At 38.4% G+C, this 20255-nt stretch overlaps 1 protein-coding gene across 1 annotated transcript in view; it reads right to left on the reverse strand.

Annotated features, from left to right (window-relative positions):
• Positions 1-20255, reverse strand: part of GRM7 (glutamate metabotropic receptor 7) — an 818732-nt gene that overhangs the window by 528023 nt on the left and 270454 nt on the right. The window contains exon 2 of the mRNA XM_057555658.1: positions 12454-12670. Coding sequence (XP_057411641.1) covers positions 12454-12670 — 217 coding nt within the window. The remainder of the gene's footprint in view (positions 1-12453; positions 12671-20255) is intronic.

A 20255-nucleotide genomic window follows, 5' to 3' on the forward strand; every position in this document is an offset into this window, starting at 1 on the left:
ATGATCCAGCAATTACATTTCTGGGTATATATTCAAAGGAAATAAAATCAGCATCTCCAAGAGATATCTGCACTCCCATGTTTACTGCAGCATTATTCACAAGAGCTAACATAGAGAAAAAACCTAAATGTCCATATAGGGATGGATGAATAAAGAAAATGCGGTATATACACACATACACACAATGGGCTACTACTCCATCATGAGAAACAAGGAAATCCTGCCATTTGCAACAACATGGATGGAACTTGGAGGCATTATGCTAAGTGAAATAAGTCAGAGAAAGACAATTACTATATGATATCACTTACATGTGGAAGCTTCAAAAGCTGAACTCAAAGGAACAGAGGAGAATGGAGTTTCCAGGGGCTAGGGAGGAGGTAATTAGGACATGGCAGTCAAATGGTGCAAACTTTCAGTTATAATATAAGAAAGTTTTGGGTATCTAAGGTACAGCAAGATGACTACAGCTGACAATACTGTATTAGATACTTGGAAGTTGCTGAGACAGTAAGATGGTGTTTTCACCGCAAAAAAAGAAACGGTAATTGTGTGAGGTGACAGGCTCTGACTAACCCTACCATGGTAATCATTTTGAAATACATATAAGTGTATCAAATCATCATGTTGTACACCTTAAACTTCAATAATGTTATATGCCAATTATATTTCAAGAAAGCCGGGGAAAAATATACTGGGATCCCAATAGATAAATGATGCAAACCTTAAAGCAGGATGTGCTCTGTGAGTCTACTGTAAGCCATACTAATTTCTACTTCTTATCTTAATTACTCACTGGTAACTGTTGAACAAAGCACCCATAAGAACAGACTGACTACACAATTTACATTAGTTAATCAAAAGTGTGCTGAGTAGGGGGCTTCCCTGGTGGCGCAGTGGTTGAGAATCTGCCTGCCAATGCAGGGGAAACGGGTTCGAGCCCTGGTCTGGGAAGATCCCACATGCCACAGAGCAACTAGGCCCGTGAGCCACAATTACTGAGCCTGCGCATCTGGAGCCTGAGCTCCGCAACAAGAGAGGCCATGACGGCGAGAGGCCCGCGCACCGCGATGAAGAGTGGCCCCCACTTGCCGCAACTAGAGAAAGCCCTGGCACAGAAACGAAGACCCAACACAGCCATAAATAAATAAATAAATAATTAAAAAAAAAAAAGTGTACAGAGTAGAATTTGTACTAAGCGCATCACTGTATATCAGCTTTTTAGAAAATAACCCTCATGATCCTTATATGGAGCAAAGGAGTAACTACATTTTTGCTAAAAAATTTTGACCAGAAGAAGCTATAATTTTTGTGGCCTCTAGGATTAAGACATTGAGAACAACATATTTCTATATAATTAGTCACCATACATCAAACTTTCTGTAGTTTTAATTCTGACAATTTCATCTTTCCCAAGGGAATTTATCTTCTTTCATAAAACATATGCTGGGTATGCCCTTGTGATGTTGATTTTTTAAACCTTCAAATTTAAATCCAAAGGATCACTAATACCTTAGGAAAATTAACCTTTTTTATATGTCGACATTTTTAGTAGGCATCATTTATTTTTAAGCTCTTCTAAATATATACCTTGAATTTTTCTCTTGAGACCTTCATCATTATTATGATGACTTCACTTTTAATGTTTCCTCTTGTACGTAAAAGCCTACTTTGTAACCTATATGCTAGTTTCTCAAAGGGTCATCCTACTACTATGGCTTGTAGAGTGTGAGGACATCCCAGTCATACATACCCAAAAAGGAGCTTGCTTGATAAATAATACCACCTCTAAAATATTAATGCAATGGAATAATGCCATCTAATAATTATTGGCAATATGTTTTAAGTGCTTGCTATTTATGACATCCAGCCAAAAGAGTAACAAGAAATGTGAAGAACTGGGAAAAGGCAAATTTGGAGCTACACAAGGTCACAGTATTTCCGTCAGTTAATGCACTACATCTTTAGGATGGCTACTATTACTGCCAGAGATCTTGATCATCTAGCTGTCCTTCAGTTTGCCTGGGGAGCGCTAATGCAATTGATGTGGGGCTTTGTAGAATTTCCTATAATCTCTTGAAAGATTTAACAGCAGGGATCCATTTGCCAAATAAAAGGTAAACAGATCCCTCTGTGCAGGTCTCAAAGGGGTACATTTACACGCGTGGAGCTGTTCAAAATACAAAATACTTTAGGAAAGAGTTGAGCTCCAGTAAATAGATACTTTCCAAGGAAACTTTTATTAATTTAATGTTTCTTGGACTGGAGTGTCCTTCTGTTTTTCAGACCTATCCATCTGACTAATTCCAGTGCCCACCTCCTTGCGTCTGTTCTGACGAGCACTGCATTTCTCTGTGTGGGTGCCTATACTTTGCCTGTTCCAGTGGAGTGGAACACTCTGGCAAAGGCAACCCAAAAGGCAGCATTTTTTTAGACTGTGACCACCCCACCTTTTGGTTAGATCACTGAAATTACATTGGGAAATAACTCTTTCTCACTGTGCACAGCCTTAGCGGGACTCAAAATCAAGGTGCCCTATACTTTCCCACAAGCAAAACATAGGTAGGCCCCATAAGCACTTAAACTTAGGTTTTATATAGTTCCCTCCTGTTCTATAAGCTAACTAATATTCTTCCAATATTTTATCTCTTTTGCTGACATTTATCAAAACCTATGAGATTCAAAACCGGCAGTCTTTCCCAATGAACATTTTTGTAAACCCTGGGAAAAGAAAGGTTCACTTGAAGGCTAATGTTAAGCGTCATTAAACAGGGAGAATAAATCAAACTTTCTGGCCTGTGAAGTTTAGTGGTATAATGATAACTATTACAAAAGCATGGTTACTTTCTGAAGTAAGCTACCCCAGAACAATGATTCTCTTCCCCTCTACTCAACTGACCAAGAAATTCTATTGTTCAAAAGAATTTTCTGGATCTGAGCCTCTACTCCAATATTAAAAGATGACCTATGTTCCTTTTCACTAAACCTTTAACTTCAATGCCAGAATCCCAAGTCCTTTTTCTCCTTAGCACATGCAACATATGGTAACCATACCCAAGTCAATGAATAAAGGAGGGGTTCATTTTATCTTCAGATCTTTTCGCATTCCTCCACATTGCTCGGGTGCAGTGAAGGTAAGTGGAAGAGATGAGGAGGAACTGCTAAGATATGCTTTTTCACTGTCTATGTCTCCGTGCAGCAAAAACACTCATTTATCATCCATGTTAGTCCCACTTCAACAATGACGTTCTACTGCCTAGAGGAAGCCCATCTTTGCCATCAGGGTGATATGGATCTGAGGATTCTCTAAATCAAGGGAGACTATTTTTCTCAATAAATATATGATGACTTTGCAAACCAAAGCAGCAGGATGCTGGCTCCCAGTCAGTTACTGTAGGAGTTAGGGCCAGAACCACAAGTTCTTAGCCCAAAAGCCAAAGCATATTCTGCAATACTTCTTATGTTGGGTCAAAGAGCACTTTCCATCTAGTAATTTCAGTCAAAATTTTTTCAAAGTGATGCTATTTCTCTTATACCGTTTAAAAATTTAAATACCATTCAACAACTTTTTTTTTTTTTTAAAGGATTTTCTTATTTATTTATTTATTTATTTTTTGGCTGTGTTGGGTCTTCGGTTCGTGCGAGGGCTTTCTCCAGTTGCGGCAAGCGGGGGCCACTCTTCATCGCGGTGCGGGGACCGCTCTTCATCGCGGTGCGCGGGCCTCTCACTATCGCGGCCTCTCCTGTTGCAGGGCACAGGCTCCAGACGCGCAGGCTCAGCAATTGTGGCTCACGGGCCCAGCTGCTCCGCGGCATGTGGGATCTTCCCAGACCAGGGCTCGAACCCGTGTCCCCTGCATTAGCAGGCAGATTCTCAACCACTGCGCCACCAGGGAAGCCCCATTCAACAACTTTATTTGGGGTTTTTAACATGACTCTTTTCCTAAAATGTCATGCACCACCCTATTTAGGGCAGCCTTGTCTGCTAACTTCTACTTACCTTTGCCGCTTAGCTAAGCATCTACCTTCTTCCAGAGTTCTCCTTTGCAGCATGCCCCAATAAGGCTGTGTTCACTGCTCTACTTATGTATTTCTAGTCTTCGAAAGCAGATCTTTTCTTTGTCTTTTTGTTGTTACTACTATAATTATTACTTATTTTTATCCTGGAAGAGTATCTTACCCAAAGAAAGTACTCAGATATTCAATGTCTGAGTGTAGGCCTATCACCAGATTTCTTTTCCTATTTTTCTTCTATAATGTCAGTTTATTATAGCCAATTAATGATAACTTTAGAAAACCAAAATTGGAAAATCTTCCAACAGTTTTACCGTACCAACTACAAACCTGGAGTCATCGCCTCTTATGTTACTAAGTAGAGTATTTTTAAATTCAGTGTGCATTTATTGAGCCTAATCTTTGTTGGACATTATCCTCGAGTATGGAAAGTCAAATACAACATAATTCCTACATTCTAAAATAAATGAGTCATGGATATGAAATGCACAGTGTGGGGAATACAGTCAATAACTATGTAATATCGTTGTATGGTGACATACTGTATGTAACTAGACTTATCATGGTGAACATTTTGAAATGTATAGAAATACTGAATCACTACACTGTGTGACAGGAACCGACACAGTGTTGTAGGTCAATTATACTTCAAAAACAAACAAACAAACTCATAGAAAAACAGGTCAAACTTGTGGTTACCAGAGGCAAGGGGTGGAGCGAGGGAGAACTGAATGAAGGCAGACAAAAGGTACAAACTTTCAGTGATAAAATACATAACTGCTGTATGTTATATATGAGAGTTGATAAGAGAGTAGATCCTAAGTGTTTTCATCACAACAATTTTTTTTCTATTTCTTTAATTCTGTTTCTATATGAGATGATGGATGGTCACTAAACTGACTGTGATAATCATTTCATGATGTTTGTACGCCAAATCTTCATGCTGTACACCTAAAACTTACATAGTGCTGTATGTCAATTATACCTCAATAAAAAAGGAAGAAAAAAATAAAAATAAGCTCACATTCACATGGGAGACGATGAGATAGATTACAATGATCACAATAACATGCAACAAATTCCATGACAGTTATGCACAAGGTGTTACGGAACTCATAGAAGCAACACTCTTCAATTACATTAACGAAGGTAAAAGCCAAACGTCTGAAGTAAAGTCTCTCTAGATTAAGTAGAAAAAAATTTATTTACATTATTTTGGATAATCTGCAGAATCACCGGGGAGACCAGGGAACCAAAGATACAAAATGAGTTGAAACAAAGGATCACTAGGCTGTCAGAACCAAAGCTAAAACAGTACCACAGAACCAAGTTAGCTGGGGCACTGCTGCTGCTACTCTTGGAAATGGGAAGCTGGAGATTACACTACTGCTGCCATTTCATGCTGGATAACACATCTACCCCTGGAACATGGCTATCACTGCTGCTGCTGTCAACAAGATGGGTTTTCCATGGCCCCTGCTTCTTTGTGTCCCTAGCTCTTGATCCATCTATGGTGGGTATGTCTGGGTGTGTCTGATTAGCCGAGACTGGGTGACATGGCTGTGCCCTAGCTTCGAAGGAGGCTGGCGACATGAATATCTGGCCTCTTAGGAGTGATATGCAGCCTCATTCTCTCATCAAGACTTGATCGATTGGTCATTCTCCATGAATTTATTCATGGAGAGGGACTTTAAGGTGCTGTGCTATTTAAAAAGACAAATGTACACACTGTGATGCAAAACAGGACCATGAAGGAAGACTAAGGCAGGGATAACTTTTTTTTCCCAAGGAGTTATGTTTTGGAAAAATAGATTGTAGTTAGCTGGTAACCCACACAGAAAGCAAAGCGTTAGCAAAGGCACAGAATATCCTGAAACCCACAGAAGTTAGACTGTGGTGGGGCAAGGAGTGTGTGTATGGGGACCTGAGGTGGGAATTAAAGATGGCAGGCCTAGTGTGGAGTGAGATGGGTGATTAAATCAGACACCAGGTCAGAAAGGACCTATATTCCATGCTAGACACGTTTTACTCAATCCTCTGGGGTAAGGGAAGCCAGGAACAGATAATAGAATGGCTTTATTTGTATTTTAGAAAGATGATCATTTTAGTAAAATGGATACTATATTGGAGGAGCTAATCTGGAGGCATGAGTAACTGTAGCTGTGAATCACGGTGATTAAAGTGGAGCCCAGAACTAAAGTAACTGTAAAGATAATGGGGATGAGGGGACATGCTCAAGATGTGCTAAAAGATCCAGTATGGGTTAAAATCTAAAATGTGGTGCTAACCACTGAGGGTCCAGAAATTAAAATAAAATAATAAAGCTTCTTATTGAGGAACTTACAGTTTAGTTTTAAGCACAACTGAAAATAGATGATATCATGAGAGTGCTTGTGATTTTGTATTTTGAAATTAAGTCCTTATTCAACACCTGTACTTAAGCTGGGACCGCTGAACAGTTCATTCAGGAAACACTCCAACCAGACATTAAAAGGTCTCAGAATTTTCTATATTCACCATGATACAGACAGAGCCAAAAAAAAAAAAAAAAAAAAAAAAACTGGAAAATCCTCAAATTTAACATAGATACATAAGTGGGGGTATTGGGAATTATAGCCTTGCTGCCTCACACTGCTGTAAATTTTGTGTGGGGACAGTAACACGGAAGAATAAAGTAGATTTAGGGCGGGGGTAACTGTGATGTACCAGAGCAAACAGATCTAGGATACAATTTTTGTGACCCACAAGTCACAAAATTATATATCCTAAAAATTATGTATCATAAGTCCTCCCTCTACATGCCTTTTTCTCCCTAAAAGGCAAAGGGAAAAATACAACTGTTCCTTCCTTTTCTCTTTCCTTTAACAAATTGTTGCTGAATGCCTTGTAAACGCCAAAAGTTAGGCTAGATGATAGGGTCCCAAGGCAAAGTCCTTGACCTCACAGAGGTTACAGTCAGGTGGGGAAGACTGACAACAACCCAAGGAAAGAGAGCACTACATCTGTGAAGCAAAGAATAAGAATAAGAACAGAATCCTATAATGAACAAATCCAACTAGTTCCTAAGGTCTAGAAAAAATGGAGGACTGAATAATAGTTACTAATAGTCAATTAAATCTTCACTTAGTTATGCTAGGTAAGAATATTCTAGGTCAAGATAAAGTATTAAATAAAAACAAGTTCTAGAGTTTACCTGATTAATAATGAGAATAACTGAAATAACTGTATTAAGTGATTGGCATGAAATATCAAAAGATAGCTCAAATATTCTTTCTGGTTTTGAACAGTTGATAAGTCTCACGACACCATGGCAGTAACAAATCATGACTATTTTTGTCATATTGTGAAGCAGTGGTCATGGGATTCTCCTGAAAATTGTCTGGCAGACGAGAAGAGTTGTATGTGATGTCCTTACTCTCGTAAACCTTGACCCAAATTTGGTTCAAATGATCTGGACTATATTAGTGACTTACAATATCATAAGCATTTCCTTTGCCCCTCACTTAGAAAAAGGAGTCTTTATGTCTAATTTACTCTGTTTAGTTTATTATGTTGACATGAATTTTAAAGCATATTGGGAGTGAATAGTCTCTCATTCTCTGTGATACTAATCAATAAATTGCTTTTGTCGATACTGCATGTGCATCCATTCAAATATAGAGGGCGATTTTTGCAAATATAACTGTTTTACAAAAATCTCATCATCTGAGAAAATCATGTTACAGTCCTTTCTGCAAGTTCAACAAGGAGCAGCATCCAGGCATATTTAAATATCTCATGACTATACATGAGAGGAAAATTATTGAGGTTTTCTGACAGCTTAGAGAAACTGTAAGTCTTCATGTCCCAGACAAATTAGATGGCCCCCTGCTGAAGGATGGCTTCTTTTTCTGACATCATTGTCTTGATTGTTCTATCAGAGTCTGGCAAAGGAGCGTGCACCCCATGTTCTATGCCTACATGCATAGTGGAGATCTTTCAGGCTCCAGTTTTACAAGCAGCCTTTGGTTCAGGACTTAAGTCTAAACTTTGGAACTAAAGCATTTTAACAGAGTGAAACTCTTACAGACATTTATAAAGAAGAAGAACCACAATCTTCAAAGTCAAACTGTTTAGAAAGAATGGAAATAACTCCTTGGAACCTTCCAGCAGAACACAGAAACAACATCGAGCTTATGCTCGTGCTCTCCCCCCACCCTCACACAACACACACCACATACATAGGACAATCTGAATAGCTCACTTCCTTTCCTTGTTACGTTTCTTATATGATGGAAGCATATTAGTAAGAATAGCAACCATAACTCAAAAAGACACATGCACCCCAATATTCGTTGCAGCGCTATTTACAATAGCCAGGTAATGGAAGCAACCTAAATGCCTAAATGACAGACGAATGGATAAAGAAGATGTGGTACATATATACAATGGAATATTACTCAGCCAATAAAAGGAACGAAACTGGGTCATTTGTAGGGACGTGGATGGACCTAGAGACTGTCCTACAGAGTGAAGTAAGTCAGAAAGAGAAAAACAAATATCGTATATTAACGCGTATATGTGGAATCGAGAAAAATGGTACAGATAAACCGGTTTGCAAGGCACAAATAGAGACACAGATGTAGAGAACGTATGGACACCAACGGGGGAAAGCAGGGGCGGGGGGTGGTGGTGGGATGAATTGGGAGATTGGGATTGACATATATACACTAATATGTATAAAATAGATAATAAGAACCTGCTGTATAAAAAAATTAAATTAAATTTAAAAAGGAATAAACATACATCCCCAGAACAAAAAACCCCAAAAATAGATAAATAAATATTATTCAAATTAAGAAAAAGAATAGCAACTCAGCTATTCTAGTACATACATAAATATATGTGTGTGTATATATATATATATATATATATAAATAACCTTTGAGTTACAACTAAAGGCAAATGTTATCTATCACTAGTTATTTTCAAACTTTTGAAACTCAAGCAATAATGCTACTGATTTATAGGAAACTAGTGCGGAACACTAAGAATTAGGTGTCACTGGGTGTTGTGTTCCCCATACATGATCTTATTTATTTTGCCAAATTGATCATCATTAATCTCATTCTCTATATTAGGAATCTGAGGCTTGGAAAGTTCAATCATGTGTCAAAAGTTGTACAGCACAGAAGCAATGGAGCCCATTATTCAAATCCAGGTCTTTCTGATACCTCAGTGCTTGCTTATGTATATGCCACACTACCTCTCCCACAGATACACCTTGGCTTGTATCTTTCTTGAGGGTAAGGTTCTAGAAGCAGCAGGGAAAGGAAAAAAGTAAACATTCAAACTTACCCTTGAAAATTCCCTAAAATTCCCTAAGTATGCATACTTCCCCGAAATTCCAAAAGGGCAAATTTTAAAAGTTCTTTTGGGCTTCCCTGGTGGCGCAGTGGTTGAGAATCTGCCTGCTAATGCAGGGGACACGGGTTCGAGCCCTGGTCTGGGAAGATCCCACAAGCCGCGGAGCGGCTGGGCCCGTGAGCCACAGCTGCTGAGCCTGCGCGTCTGGAGCCTGTGCCCCGCAACGGGAGGGGCCGCGGTGGTGAAAGGCCCGCGCACCGCGATGAAGAGCGGTCCCCGCACCGCGATGAAGAGTGGCCCCCACTTGCCGTAACCAGAGAAAGCCCTCGCACGAACCGAAGACCCAACACAGCCAAAAATAAATAAATAAATAAATAAAGTAGCTATAAAAGTTCTTTTTCTTTGTATTCTGAATTAGAATATATTGCTGTTTCTTTGACTAAAAATCAGAGGAAGTAGTTGGATTCTTCTTAGAGGTCGTGGAATATGAACCTGTATCTCTATACACTGGAATCACCTTTGGGTTAGCAAGATGCTCACGATATGAGAGGCCCACAGAAGTGACACCCACTGAAGAAATGATGGAATCATGTTTCCCATCTCAGGTTTTTTTTGAAGTAATACACACACTTAGTAAACTTACCATACTCCATTTCAATTACAATTTTCCCTCCTCTTTATTTCCTCTTTTTTGAAGGGATGGGTAGGGAGTTGAATGCAGGGGTGTTTGTTAAGCACAAAAGTGAACTCACTTAAATTAATTGCACATATGCTACGGTTCCAAAGAAATTTAATATCAATACACATCAACTATCATAATACTTAAGGTGAAGAAGAACTGATTGCAAGACATTACCTGAACCCTCAACGTTTTCTGGCATTTCGGCAGCTGGCTGTTTAGTTACACTCATCCCCAAATTCAAAGGCTTTCAGGTTGAAGGATTTCATCCAAAATGGCTGCCAATAATACAATTTTATTTTTGAGTTGGGTCATTTCAATATATTGATATGATTAGCTAAAATTATGAGCTGGGGAGCTCAGACCATATTACCAAAACTTTTCCTTTTTGAAGAGTCATACAGCAGACTCATATCTTAAGTTTTCACTAAGCGACACCAGGAATAAACGACCTTACGAAACTCACGACTTACCTGTCTATAAAATACAGTCTTTTATAAAGGCCAACATTTGTCTTGATCCTGTCCTTACTGAACAATCAACATGATTTTGACCTTCTGAACACTGTACATTTTGTAACAAAATGGTTAGTGTCCTTTTGCTTTGTCCAGTACAAAGTGCAGTATTAAATTTGAGATCCACTTGCAGCAATTATGTAGAACAAGAAGGTATTTGAACTTTATTTCTGAGCTTTATCTTGCTATTTTACCCATATTTTCTCTTCATCTTGTCTTACCTATTGGCTATTACGCCCATATTTTAGATATGTCTTTAAGTGGGCCTCTCACATTATTGTGGTCAAAGCAGTAGTCAAAGAAACAAACCCGTAGCTATCAAAAGTGGTTAGGCTTTTCTTTAAAGATTCATGAATTCCGTTGTTAATGAGTCTTATAAGTCACAGCACGCAAGACACAAGGCCAGAGTTAAGATTTCTTCCCTAATCAGAAAGTTTCTCGCTGAATTATACCAGAAATGTTTCCCTTAGAAACAAAGCAGCTGGGACTACAGTCGTGACTCAGACAGACACCATCTCTCTTAGAGTCTATGGGACAAGACAGAAATCAACAACAGCAGCAAATTATGCTAATGAGTGATAACTATTGTGGGAGGAGCCACTAGAAACACAAGACCAAGCAGACAGAATCCAGGAAGTTTTGTGTGCATGTTTGCTTGAACCTAGAAATGGCGTTTAGGATGAGCCCTGTAAATGACTAGGAGCTCGGCAGTCAAAGGTGTTAACAGTGACAGTACTTCAGCCAGAAGGAAGAGTACAAGACTGACCCAGCCCTCCAATGAAATTTTCAAATTAGAGATCATGATAAGGTGCTGAGTTAAAAGCACAAGATTCATAAACAAGTCGGGGCTTCCTTCTTTCAGTAGCCATGTAAAGACACACCATCTATATGCGGGAGCATTACATGCCTGAGGATGCCTGTAGTCTGAAAGCAAAATACTCAAAGCCATGTCTTCAGGATTTATGGCATCTTTCCTCGTGAAAAGAATCTCTGTTTCTACTGCCTTGCTTGTTTGTTTGCTTTATGGTTAGTTAACTATTCTGGTCAATGACAAGTTGGATAATATTCTTACCATCAAAACTGACGACAAGACTTTAGCCTAAGAGCTTTTTAGGAATATCCAAGCATGCATTTAAAAAAAAAAAATGTTTACTAGATCCAATATTTCTATATGGGGAAGCCTGCATATTTATTGTCATGATTCCTAAGTTTGAAGATTTTGTCTCGTTTTTTCAAAATCTGCCCGATGGAAGCCAGCTGGCCAAACATTCGAACCCATTACCTCCATTTTGAGCTTAATAAACATACATAAAAGAATCTTCTCTAAATGCCACCTAACAGAACTGTCTTTCTCAAAAGAATCTAAAGTTTCAAAGACTATTTGTCTAAGTACATTCTACTGCTTGGATAATTTACTTAATTTTGTTTTGGCCAAGTCATTCAGAGCCCTCAGTGTCATTCCCCTTCGAAGCAAAGTGTCCCTGTGGTTGGGTTCTCATAATTTAAACAATTCTCTCCATTTTGGAGAGTGGCGGAGAGAAAGGACACATGAAGAGGCACATTTAGCCACACTTGCTCATGTTTCCATATACAGCCTGCAATCCACACTACTATCTATTACACAGAAGTCAGATATCAATTTTAGTATCTATTTTTTTCTCTCCATTTCTTCCACTAATACTTAAAGGGATTTCAGTTTCACAGTTTTGAAAATATTCTCTTCCAGAACAACAAAGCGTTTTAAATGAAGACTTTGCAAATTTACTTCACAGTCAAGGGGGAACGTGAGCGTAGGGATAGGGCAATTACCAATAGTGTTTGTCTAATAAAGATTGAAAGAGCTCTACAAGCCGCAGACATTCAAAGAGGGTCATCTTGATCATTGCAATCTCTTCCTACCTGCCTCTTTGGAAATCTGCGTGAAGGATTCCACACCTTTCTCTCCATAACTTCCTTCCGACGCGAGAGTAGACACATAATTCCAACCCAGGGCCTTTACGATGTCTACCATGGCCTGGGCTTGGAAGGAATCGGGCGGGACCACACGAGAGAAGAAGTCATAGCGACGGTCATCACTTAACTCGGGTGCTGTTGATGCGTAACTAATCTGGGGGATCTGAAAAGATAAGAAATCACCACATGAGGGCACACCATCAGGATGTGAGAGATTCACGCATACTTATGACAATTTACTTAAAATACAGGGCTTGAGCTCCAAAGAGGAAGTGTGTTTTGCCACACATAGCATGGAAGTGTAGACCACCTAAATGCAACCAACCACCTCTTAACAGCACAAGAAGCATCTACTTTTATGCTTTGGCCTTTTTTTCTCCTCTTGGAGAAAGGAATGGGGATGGAATGGGAATTACATAGAGCATGATGGTTGGGAGGAAAAATAATTTTAACCATTCTGGCTAACACTGTGAATCATGCTTTACTTCTTATACATTAATAGAAACAAAAGACACAACAGCCTAACTGGAGCGTGTATAGAGATTGGTTTAGTTGACACATCTCATGAATACTGGTAGACGTCATTAGCCATCTAACATTGATTGAGTGCTGATCACCTATGAGGAAATATCTAAGTAAGCTGCATGCATTATTTTATTCTTCACAAGAACATTACGAAGTATTGATAGCTCACTAACACCCTTAGACCCAGGTAAGGGGGTTCCCTGCCCCAACACCATCATTTCAGCTCCTCTGGCACTCCGGAGGGCCTTTCTCAAAATTCTGTAAGTTTCATTTGGATGCTGAGAGAGAGCTGACAGTCCTGATTGAGTGGAGCCACATGGACCTCTGATTCCCATTTTTTTGCCTTTAGAGAATTCTCTGACCCTCTACTGCACGTGGGATTAACCAGATGTCTCAAGGAGTTCTAGAACTTGTGCCTATATAGATCATCCTAGAGCAGGGCCCTGGTTCCAAGAGGACAATTTAATGAGCAGATTATTCCTCTTGACTGGCACAGTATTTATTTCTCAGGATCATTTGAGATTAGACTACCTGAATAGCCCTGACATGCTGATTTTAGTTAAAGAAAATTATGCATTTAGAAAGAAACCGTGAAAAAAAATATTTACCCAGGATCCCAAATACTCTAGGAGAAGACCTGAAGCAGCCATAGATGAGGAGCATGGCTTAGGATCTAACATCAGGATCTCTAAGCTAGTTACTTTTATAGTGAATGCTCTCCAGTTGTTTCTCTTAACACTAGCATGCAGACGACTATGATAGGTATGATTTATCTACCTGTAAGAATGATCAACTCCTACAAAATTCTGGTTGTAAACTCTCCCAGCACTTACCCTTGTTTTAGCGTAAAGATTTCTCATGTATCTAAAAGCCAGTTTTGATCTTTGCTCAGACAAAGCCCAACAGTGCAATTCTTTGCCCCAAAGATGTCAAAGGCACACTCAAGTTAATTCTTTGAGCCCTGATAATTCTACTCAATATTAACCTACTTTTCTCTTTTCAGGGCAGTTTGCCTCAAGTTTACCCATTTGACATTGTTCAAAGCTGGTTACCACCTCTGTAAAGCTCATTTCTCCACCAGCCTTTCTAGGTGAACATTACAGTCAAGTCTTGCCCTGATGGTAGATGACCCACCATTTTCCATGCAGCCCATCCCTGATGCAGTTCTGCTCTATGACCACCAGGGGCAGGCTCTCCGTTCCTGACTCGAAATCCAAAGCCACTGTGAGAAAGCCTCCAAGTCTCCCGACGGTCTACACCTGAGTAACTCCTCAATTATAGGGCTAGTGAAGTGCAGTAGAAATAAAATGGGATTTGGTATTGAGAAGATCTGGAATCGAAGCCTCATGTTTCTGTTCACTAGTGTTCACTGTGGTGAATATTTCCCCTCACTGAGTTGGTTACATTATTAATTAGTATAAGATTGTTTTGAAGGGCAGGAATAACGAATGTGCATTGCTTAGCATGATGCCTGGGACAGTGTGGGTACTTAATACATGGGGTAACAACAATCAGAAGAGAGAAAAGTGTGTGTTTTCTTACTAAGTTTATGCATTCTCCACATTTGACTTCCCAAGTTCTCTGTGACACATTAGCAAAAACATTTCCCTCACTGTCCTAAGAAAATATGTTTACATATTCCTATCATTATTGCTTTAGAAATAATATGTACTATTTATTTAACTCTTCATCATGTGGCAAGAATATTCTAAAAGATTGGGGTTTATTTTTAATGTTTTAAATTTTATTTATTTACTTATTTATTTTCATTTAAGTATAGTTGATTTACAATATCGTGTTAGTTTCAGGTGTACAGCACAGTGATTCAGTTATATATATATATATATATGAAAATTTTCAGATTCTTTTCCCTTATAGGTTATTACAAAATATTGAGCGTATTTCCCTGTGCTATACAGTAGGTCTTTGTTGGTTATCACTAAAAGTTTTATATGCATTACCTTATCTAACCAATAGTAAAAAGTCTTCACTATACTTTAGCATACTATACTATTATTAAATCATTTTACAAAAGAAGAAATTGAGACTTGAAAATAGACTATGACCTTGCCTTAGGTCACAAAGTTGTAAGACAGACAGAGCAATACTCAAACCTGACACAGCCTAATGCAAACTTCTAAACTCTTAACTATGATACTTTCCTGAATTGTTGCTAAAACATTTGAACAATAAGCATAAAATAAGGAAGGGTATTAGATTACTGTAGTCTAGGCCAAGTTCTGTCCATAGTACTGACTACAGAGCCACTGAAAGCAATTTTACAGGTCACCCTTAGACTGTCGTTAAAACATTTTATATAAATGTCTTATTAAAATTTATACAAATATGTGAAAAGATTGAGTTTCCTATGTTTCATTTATAGTTCAAGGGTTATAAATTTGAGGTGAAAAAAATCAACTGAATAAAGGCTTTGGACGAAAATTAAAGGGAAGGAGGGAGGGAAGGAGGGAGGGAGGGACGGAGGGAGGGAGAGAAATACCTTTTCTTACAAGAAATAAAAAAGGAAGAAACCAAGCATGGCAATACATTTCCATCAATTTCAACTTGTGGAAATGCAAAATCTTTGTGCTGTTGCACAGATGCCTTCCCTGCCAAAATCCCTTTCTACCTTTGAACAAGTGCAAATAAAGATACATCCAGCCCTCTACTTAAATTTGCATTTATGTAGCTGTGGTAAAACATCGCGATTGTGAAATGCCTCCAATGCAATGCATTTTCTAAACAGTGACCCAAACTTTAGTAATGAAAATCCTGGTGAAGCAGATTTATTTCCTCACTACCCATTGAAATGATTGCTATAAGTGCTTTATCCCTTCCATTATAAATAAGAAACACCTACCAGCTTAAGACTCATATGTCCGTTTAGGATCACACACACATCCTATATTCAAGGGTAATTATTTGTACATTATACATATAATGATGCTAGAATAAGAAACGAACAACCAAATGGATTTCATTTCTGAGATTAAAATATGGCTATATAAGGAAATTCCCCCCAGCAACAGGAGATGAAGAACAGCAAGAATGTATGTAACCTATGAAATATTCTCTGTTACTTATCAACTATTATCCTGTATATTTAGTCACCTGTTTTCAAACGAATGTTTAAGTCTACAGAGTAATTATTTTGAAGTATGTATTATAACTGGTACCTGAAACTGACCAAATTATTATTAGTCGTCTTTAGTGATTAACTGACACACTCCCCTTGATATCGTAGCTATACTTTCCTTTTCTGCTACTGAAACTCTACCCACTTGCCAGTCTCCTTCAGAAATGTAGAACTGATCTTTTGATGAAGACAATTTAGTGTAATTACACTTCTGCAACATGAAAATAAATATCCCGTCTCCCTTTGAGCCTTCCTTTCCCCAATTTAAAAACCAAAAAAATTTTCATCTTTATTGTAGGACCAAATTTTCACCTCATTGTATTTTGTTGTTCTTTACTCTTTTTAAAATATTTGCCTATCACACAAAAATGGTTTTGCTAATGTTGAGTACCAAACAGGGTTAAAAACATCTCACACCTTTAAATTATCATTTAAAAGTTATGTAGGCATTTTTCACAGAACTAGAACAAAAAATTTCACAATTTGTATGGAAACACAAAAGACCCCAAATAGCCAAAGCGATCTTGAGAAAGAAAAAAGGAGCTGGAGGAATCAGGCTCCCTGACTTCAAACTATACTACAAAGCTGCAGTAATCAAGACAGTATGGTACTGGCACAAAAACAGAAATATAGATCAATGGAACAGGATAGAAAGCCCAGAGAGAAACCCACGCACATATGGTCACCTTATCTTTGATAAAGGAGGCAAGAATATACAATGGAGAAAAGACAGCCTCTTCAATAAGTGGTGCTGGGAAAACTGAACAGCTACATGTAAAACTATGAAATTAGAACACTCCCTAACACCATACACAAAAATAAACTCAAAATGGATTAAAGACCTAAATGTAAGGCCAGACACTATCAAACTCTTAGAGGAAAACATAGGCAGAACACTCTATGACATAAATCACAGCAAGATCCTTTTTGACCCACCTCCTAGAGAAATGGAAATAACAACAAAAATAAACAAATGGGACCTAATGAAACTTAAAAGCTTTTGCACAGCAAAGGAAACCATAAACAAGACCAAAAGACAACCCTCAGAATGGGAGAAAATATTTGCAAACGAAGCAACTGACAAAGGGTTAATCTCCAAAATTTACAAGCAGCTCATGCATCTCAATATCATAAAAACAAACAACCCAATCCAAAAATGGGCAGAAGACCTAAATAGACATTTCTCCAAAGAAGATACACAGATTGCCAACAAATACATGAAAGAATGCTCAACATCATTAATCATTAGAGAAATGCAAATGAAAACTACAATGAGGTATCATCTCACACCAGTCAGAATGGCTATCATCAAAAAATCTACAAACAATAAATGCTGGAGAGGGTGTGGAGAAACGGGAACCCTCTTGCACTGTTGGTGGGAATGTAAATTGATACAGCCACTATGGAGAACAGTATGGAGTTTCCTTAAAAAACTAAAAATAGAACTACCATATGACCCAGCAATCCCACTACTGGGCATATACCTTGAGAAAACCATAATTCAAAAAGAGTCATGTACCAAAATGTTCATTGCAGCTCTATTTACAATAGCCAGGACATGGAAGCAACCTAAGTGTCTATCAAGAGATGAATGGATAAAGAAGATGTGGCACATATATACAATGGAATATTACTCAGCCATAAAAAGAAACGAAATTGAGTTATTTGTAGTGAGGTGGATGGACCTAGAGTCTGTCATACAGAGTGAAGTAAGAAAGAGAAAAACAAATACCATATGCTAACACATATATATGGAATCTAAAGAAAAAAAAAAAAGGTCATGAAGAACCTAAGGGCAAGACGGGAATAAAGACACAGACCTACTAGAGAATGGACTTGAGGATATGGGGAGGGGGAGGGGTGAGATGTGACAGGGTGAGAGAGTGGCATGGACATATATACACTACCAAATGTAAAATAGATAGCTAGTGGGAAGCAGCCGCATAGCACAGGGAGATCAGCTCGGTGCTTTGTGACCCCCTACAGGGGTGGGATAGGGAGGGTGGGAGGGAGGGAGACGCAAGAGGGAAGAGATATGGGAACATATGTATATGTATAACTGATTCACTTTGTTATAAAGCAGAAACTAACACACCATTGTAAAGCAATTATACTCCAATAAAGATGTTAAAAAATAAATAAATAAAATAAAATAAAATAAAATTTATGTAGAAGTCAACTTTCCTGACACCTTTTAAGCACTGTAAAGCAAACAGTAAAAGCAATAAAACCATCATTCTTCAAGTCATCAGATGTAACATTTTCCCAATCTATACATTATTCTTAAAATAGGAAAAGGAAGACCCAATTCACTCTAATTTAACTTTTAAAATATTTATGCATATTTAAGAATTTCTGTAAATCTAAGAGAAACAGGCTGGGGAAAACTACTTTCAAGAAAATCAAAATGGACCTTTAAGTAACTTACATCTTCTACACACTGTAAAAACTTTCAAGTCATCAATATTTGTACCTCTCCAATACAAGTGATTGTGGTGACTGAATTCTTTAGGTGGACTGAAAGAATCATCCAAAGTTAAATTCTATCCAATTAGTGGCACACGCCACTCACTAGGAGGTGCTCAAGGCTCCCTCCTAACCGCTCCATATTTGCCCTAGAAAGCAGGAGTCAATTGATGAGTTTTTCTGGAGCACTAGTTTTCTTTGGTTAGAAGTGTCACAACTCTCATTAAACAGTTATCTGTTTATCTGTTTATTGTTCGTACCTTTCCTGGAGAGTACTGACCTTGTTCATCATTTTATCACGACTGGATAGCACTGCACTGGGTACAGAATACGAACCTTATCATTATTTGTTGAATAAAAGAGTAAGCCAGTGAAGTAATGAATGAAATAATCTGAAGGAAATAGAATCCCTCCTGCACAGCGTTGGTGTGGCCAGAGGGACCCACAGCACTTGGGAGTTACCCCTGCCCTGGGAGGGGCTCTGAGGGGCAGCTGAAGTCACAGCAGCAAACACTTTTGCCACTCTTTCTTTTCCCTGGCACATTTTTCCCTGGGATTTCCTTCTTCATCACTGGCAGGTAGAACAAGCTGGCAATGGATTGGGGTTCAAAGGTAAAAGGACCTAGGGAGTCATTTAGGGGATTGTTCACTCTGGTTTCTTTTCCTCTATGCCTGAGACCTGACAACTCCAAGAACCATACACCACAGTGCCCAGAGTTCACTCTAACTCTGTGAGACAAACTTGGTGTGAAGCACTTTTACTCTCCAAGTGTTGACAAGATAGAACCCTTCTAAATTTAGTTTTATCCCATAATCACTCTAAAGGCAAAGGGATCCCACAGGCTTGGAAACACACTCCTTTAGGCATCATCTTAGTGTCAACATCTGTCAAAATAACTGAAGATCCAAATCCAGATGTGGACTAGATCACAATAATGCAAATATTTTAAAAATCCAAACTGTTGCTCCTATTCCGACATGAACTTGCCATGAAAAATAAATACTAAACATTTATTTTAAAAAGTAGAACCATTTCATTTATGTAGAAAAAAATGAAAGATCTGAAATTTGTTTCATGCGTTTTGAGCTTCTTCTTCTTCTTTATATTATAAGGGCAGTGCCTACAACAAAGTCGGTCACCTGGGAACTTCTTACCTTTGGAAAGGTAAATGAGGTTTACGGCCCCACCAGGTTCCTGGGGAATCTGCACAGCCAAGAAAGGCAATCCAAAATGTACTAACACCTGCTCCAGAGGGGAGTTTCCACAAAACTTGTAAAAGGCAATTTTTGGAAGCATCATGAGCAATTAAGATAATGCTTCAGTGTACCTGTTGAGATATTAATGAACTCCCAGTGGGGCATTATTAAGTTCACAGTCAGCAGCAATTTCACTCTTAGTTCTTATTAAGCTTTATTGATATGGATTCCCCCCAAAAGGAAAAATGGTCAAATAATCCATTCAGGCTCATTCTCTGAAGCACCACTCTCCGTGATTTACATGTATCTCTTCTCTAGGTAACATCTCTGCTCATATTAGGATGGCTGGGCGTCAGTTCTGATTTTTGATAGTATTTATTTCAAAGTACTGAGGAATGACTAATAATTTTGAATGTGTTTAAAG

The sequence above is a fragment of the Balaenoptera acutorostrata genome, chromosome 10, assembly GCF_949987535.1.
Source record: "Balaenoptera acutorostrata chromosome 10, mBalAcu1.1, whole genome shotgun sequence".
In the NCBI taxonomy this organism is placed as follows: Eukaryota; Metazoa; Chordata; class Mammalia; order Artiodactyla; family Balaenopteridae; genus Balaenoptera; species Balaenoptera acutorostrata.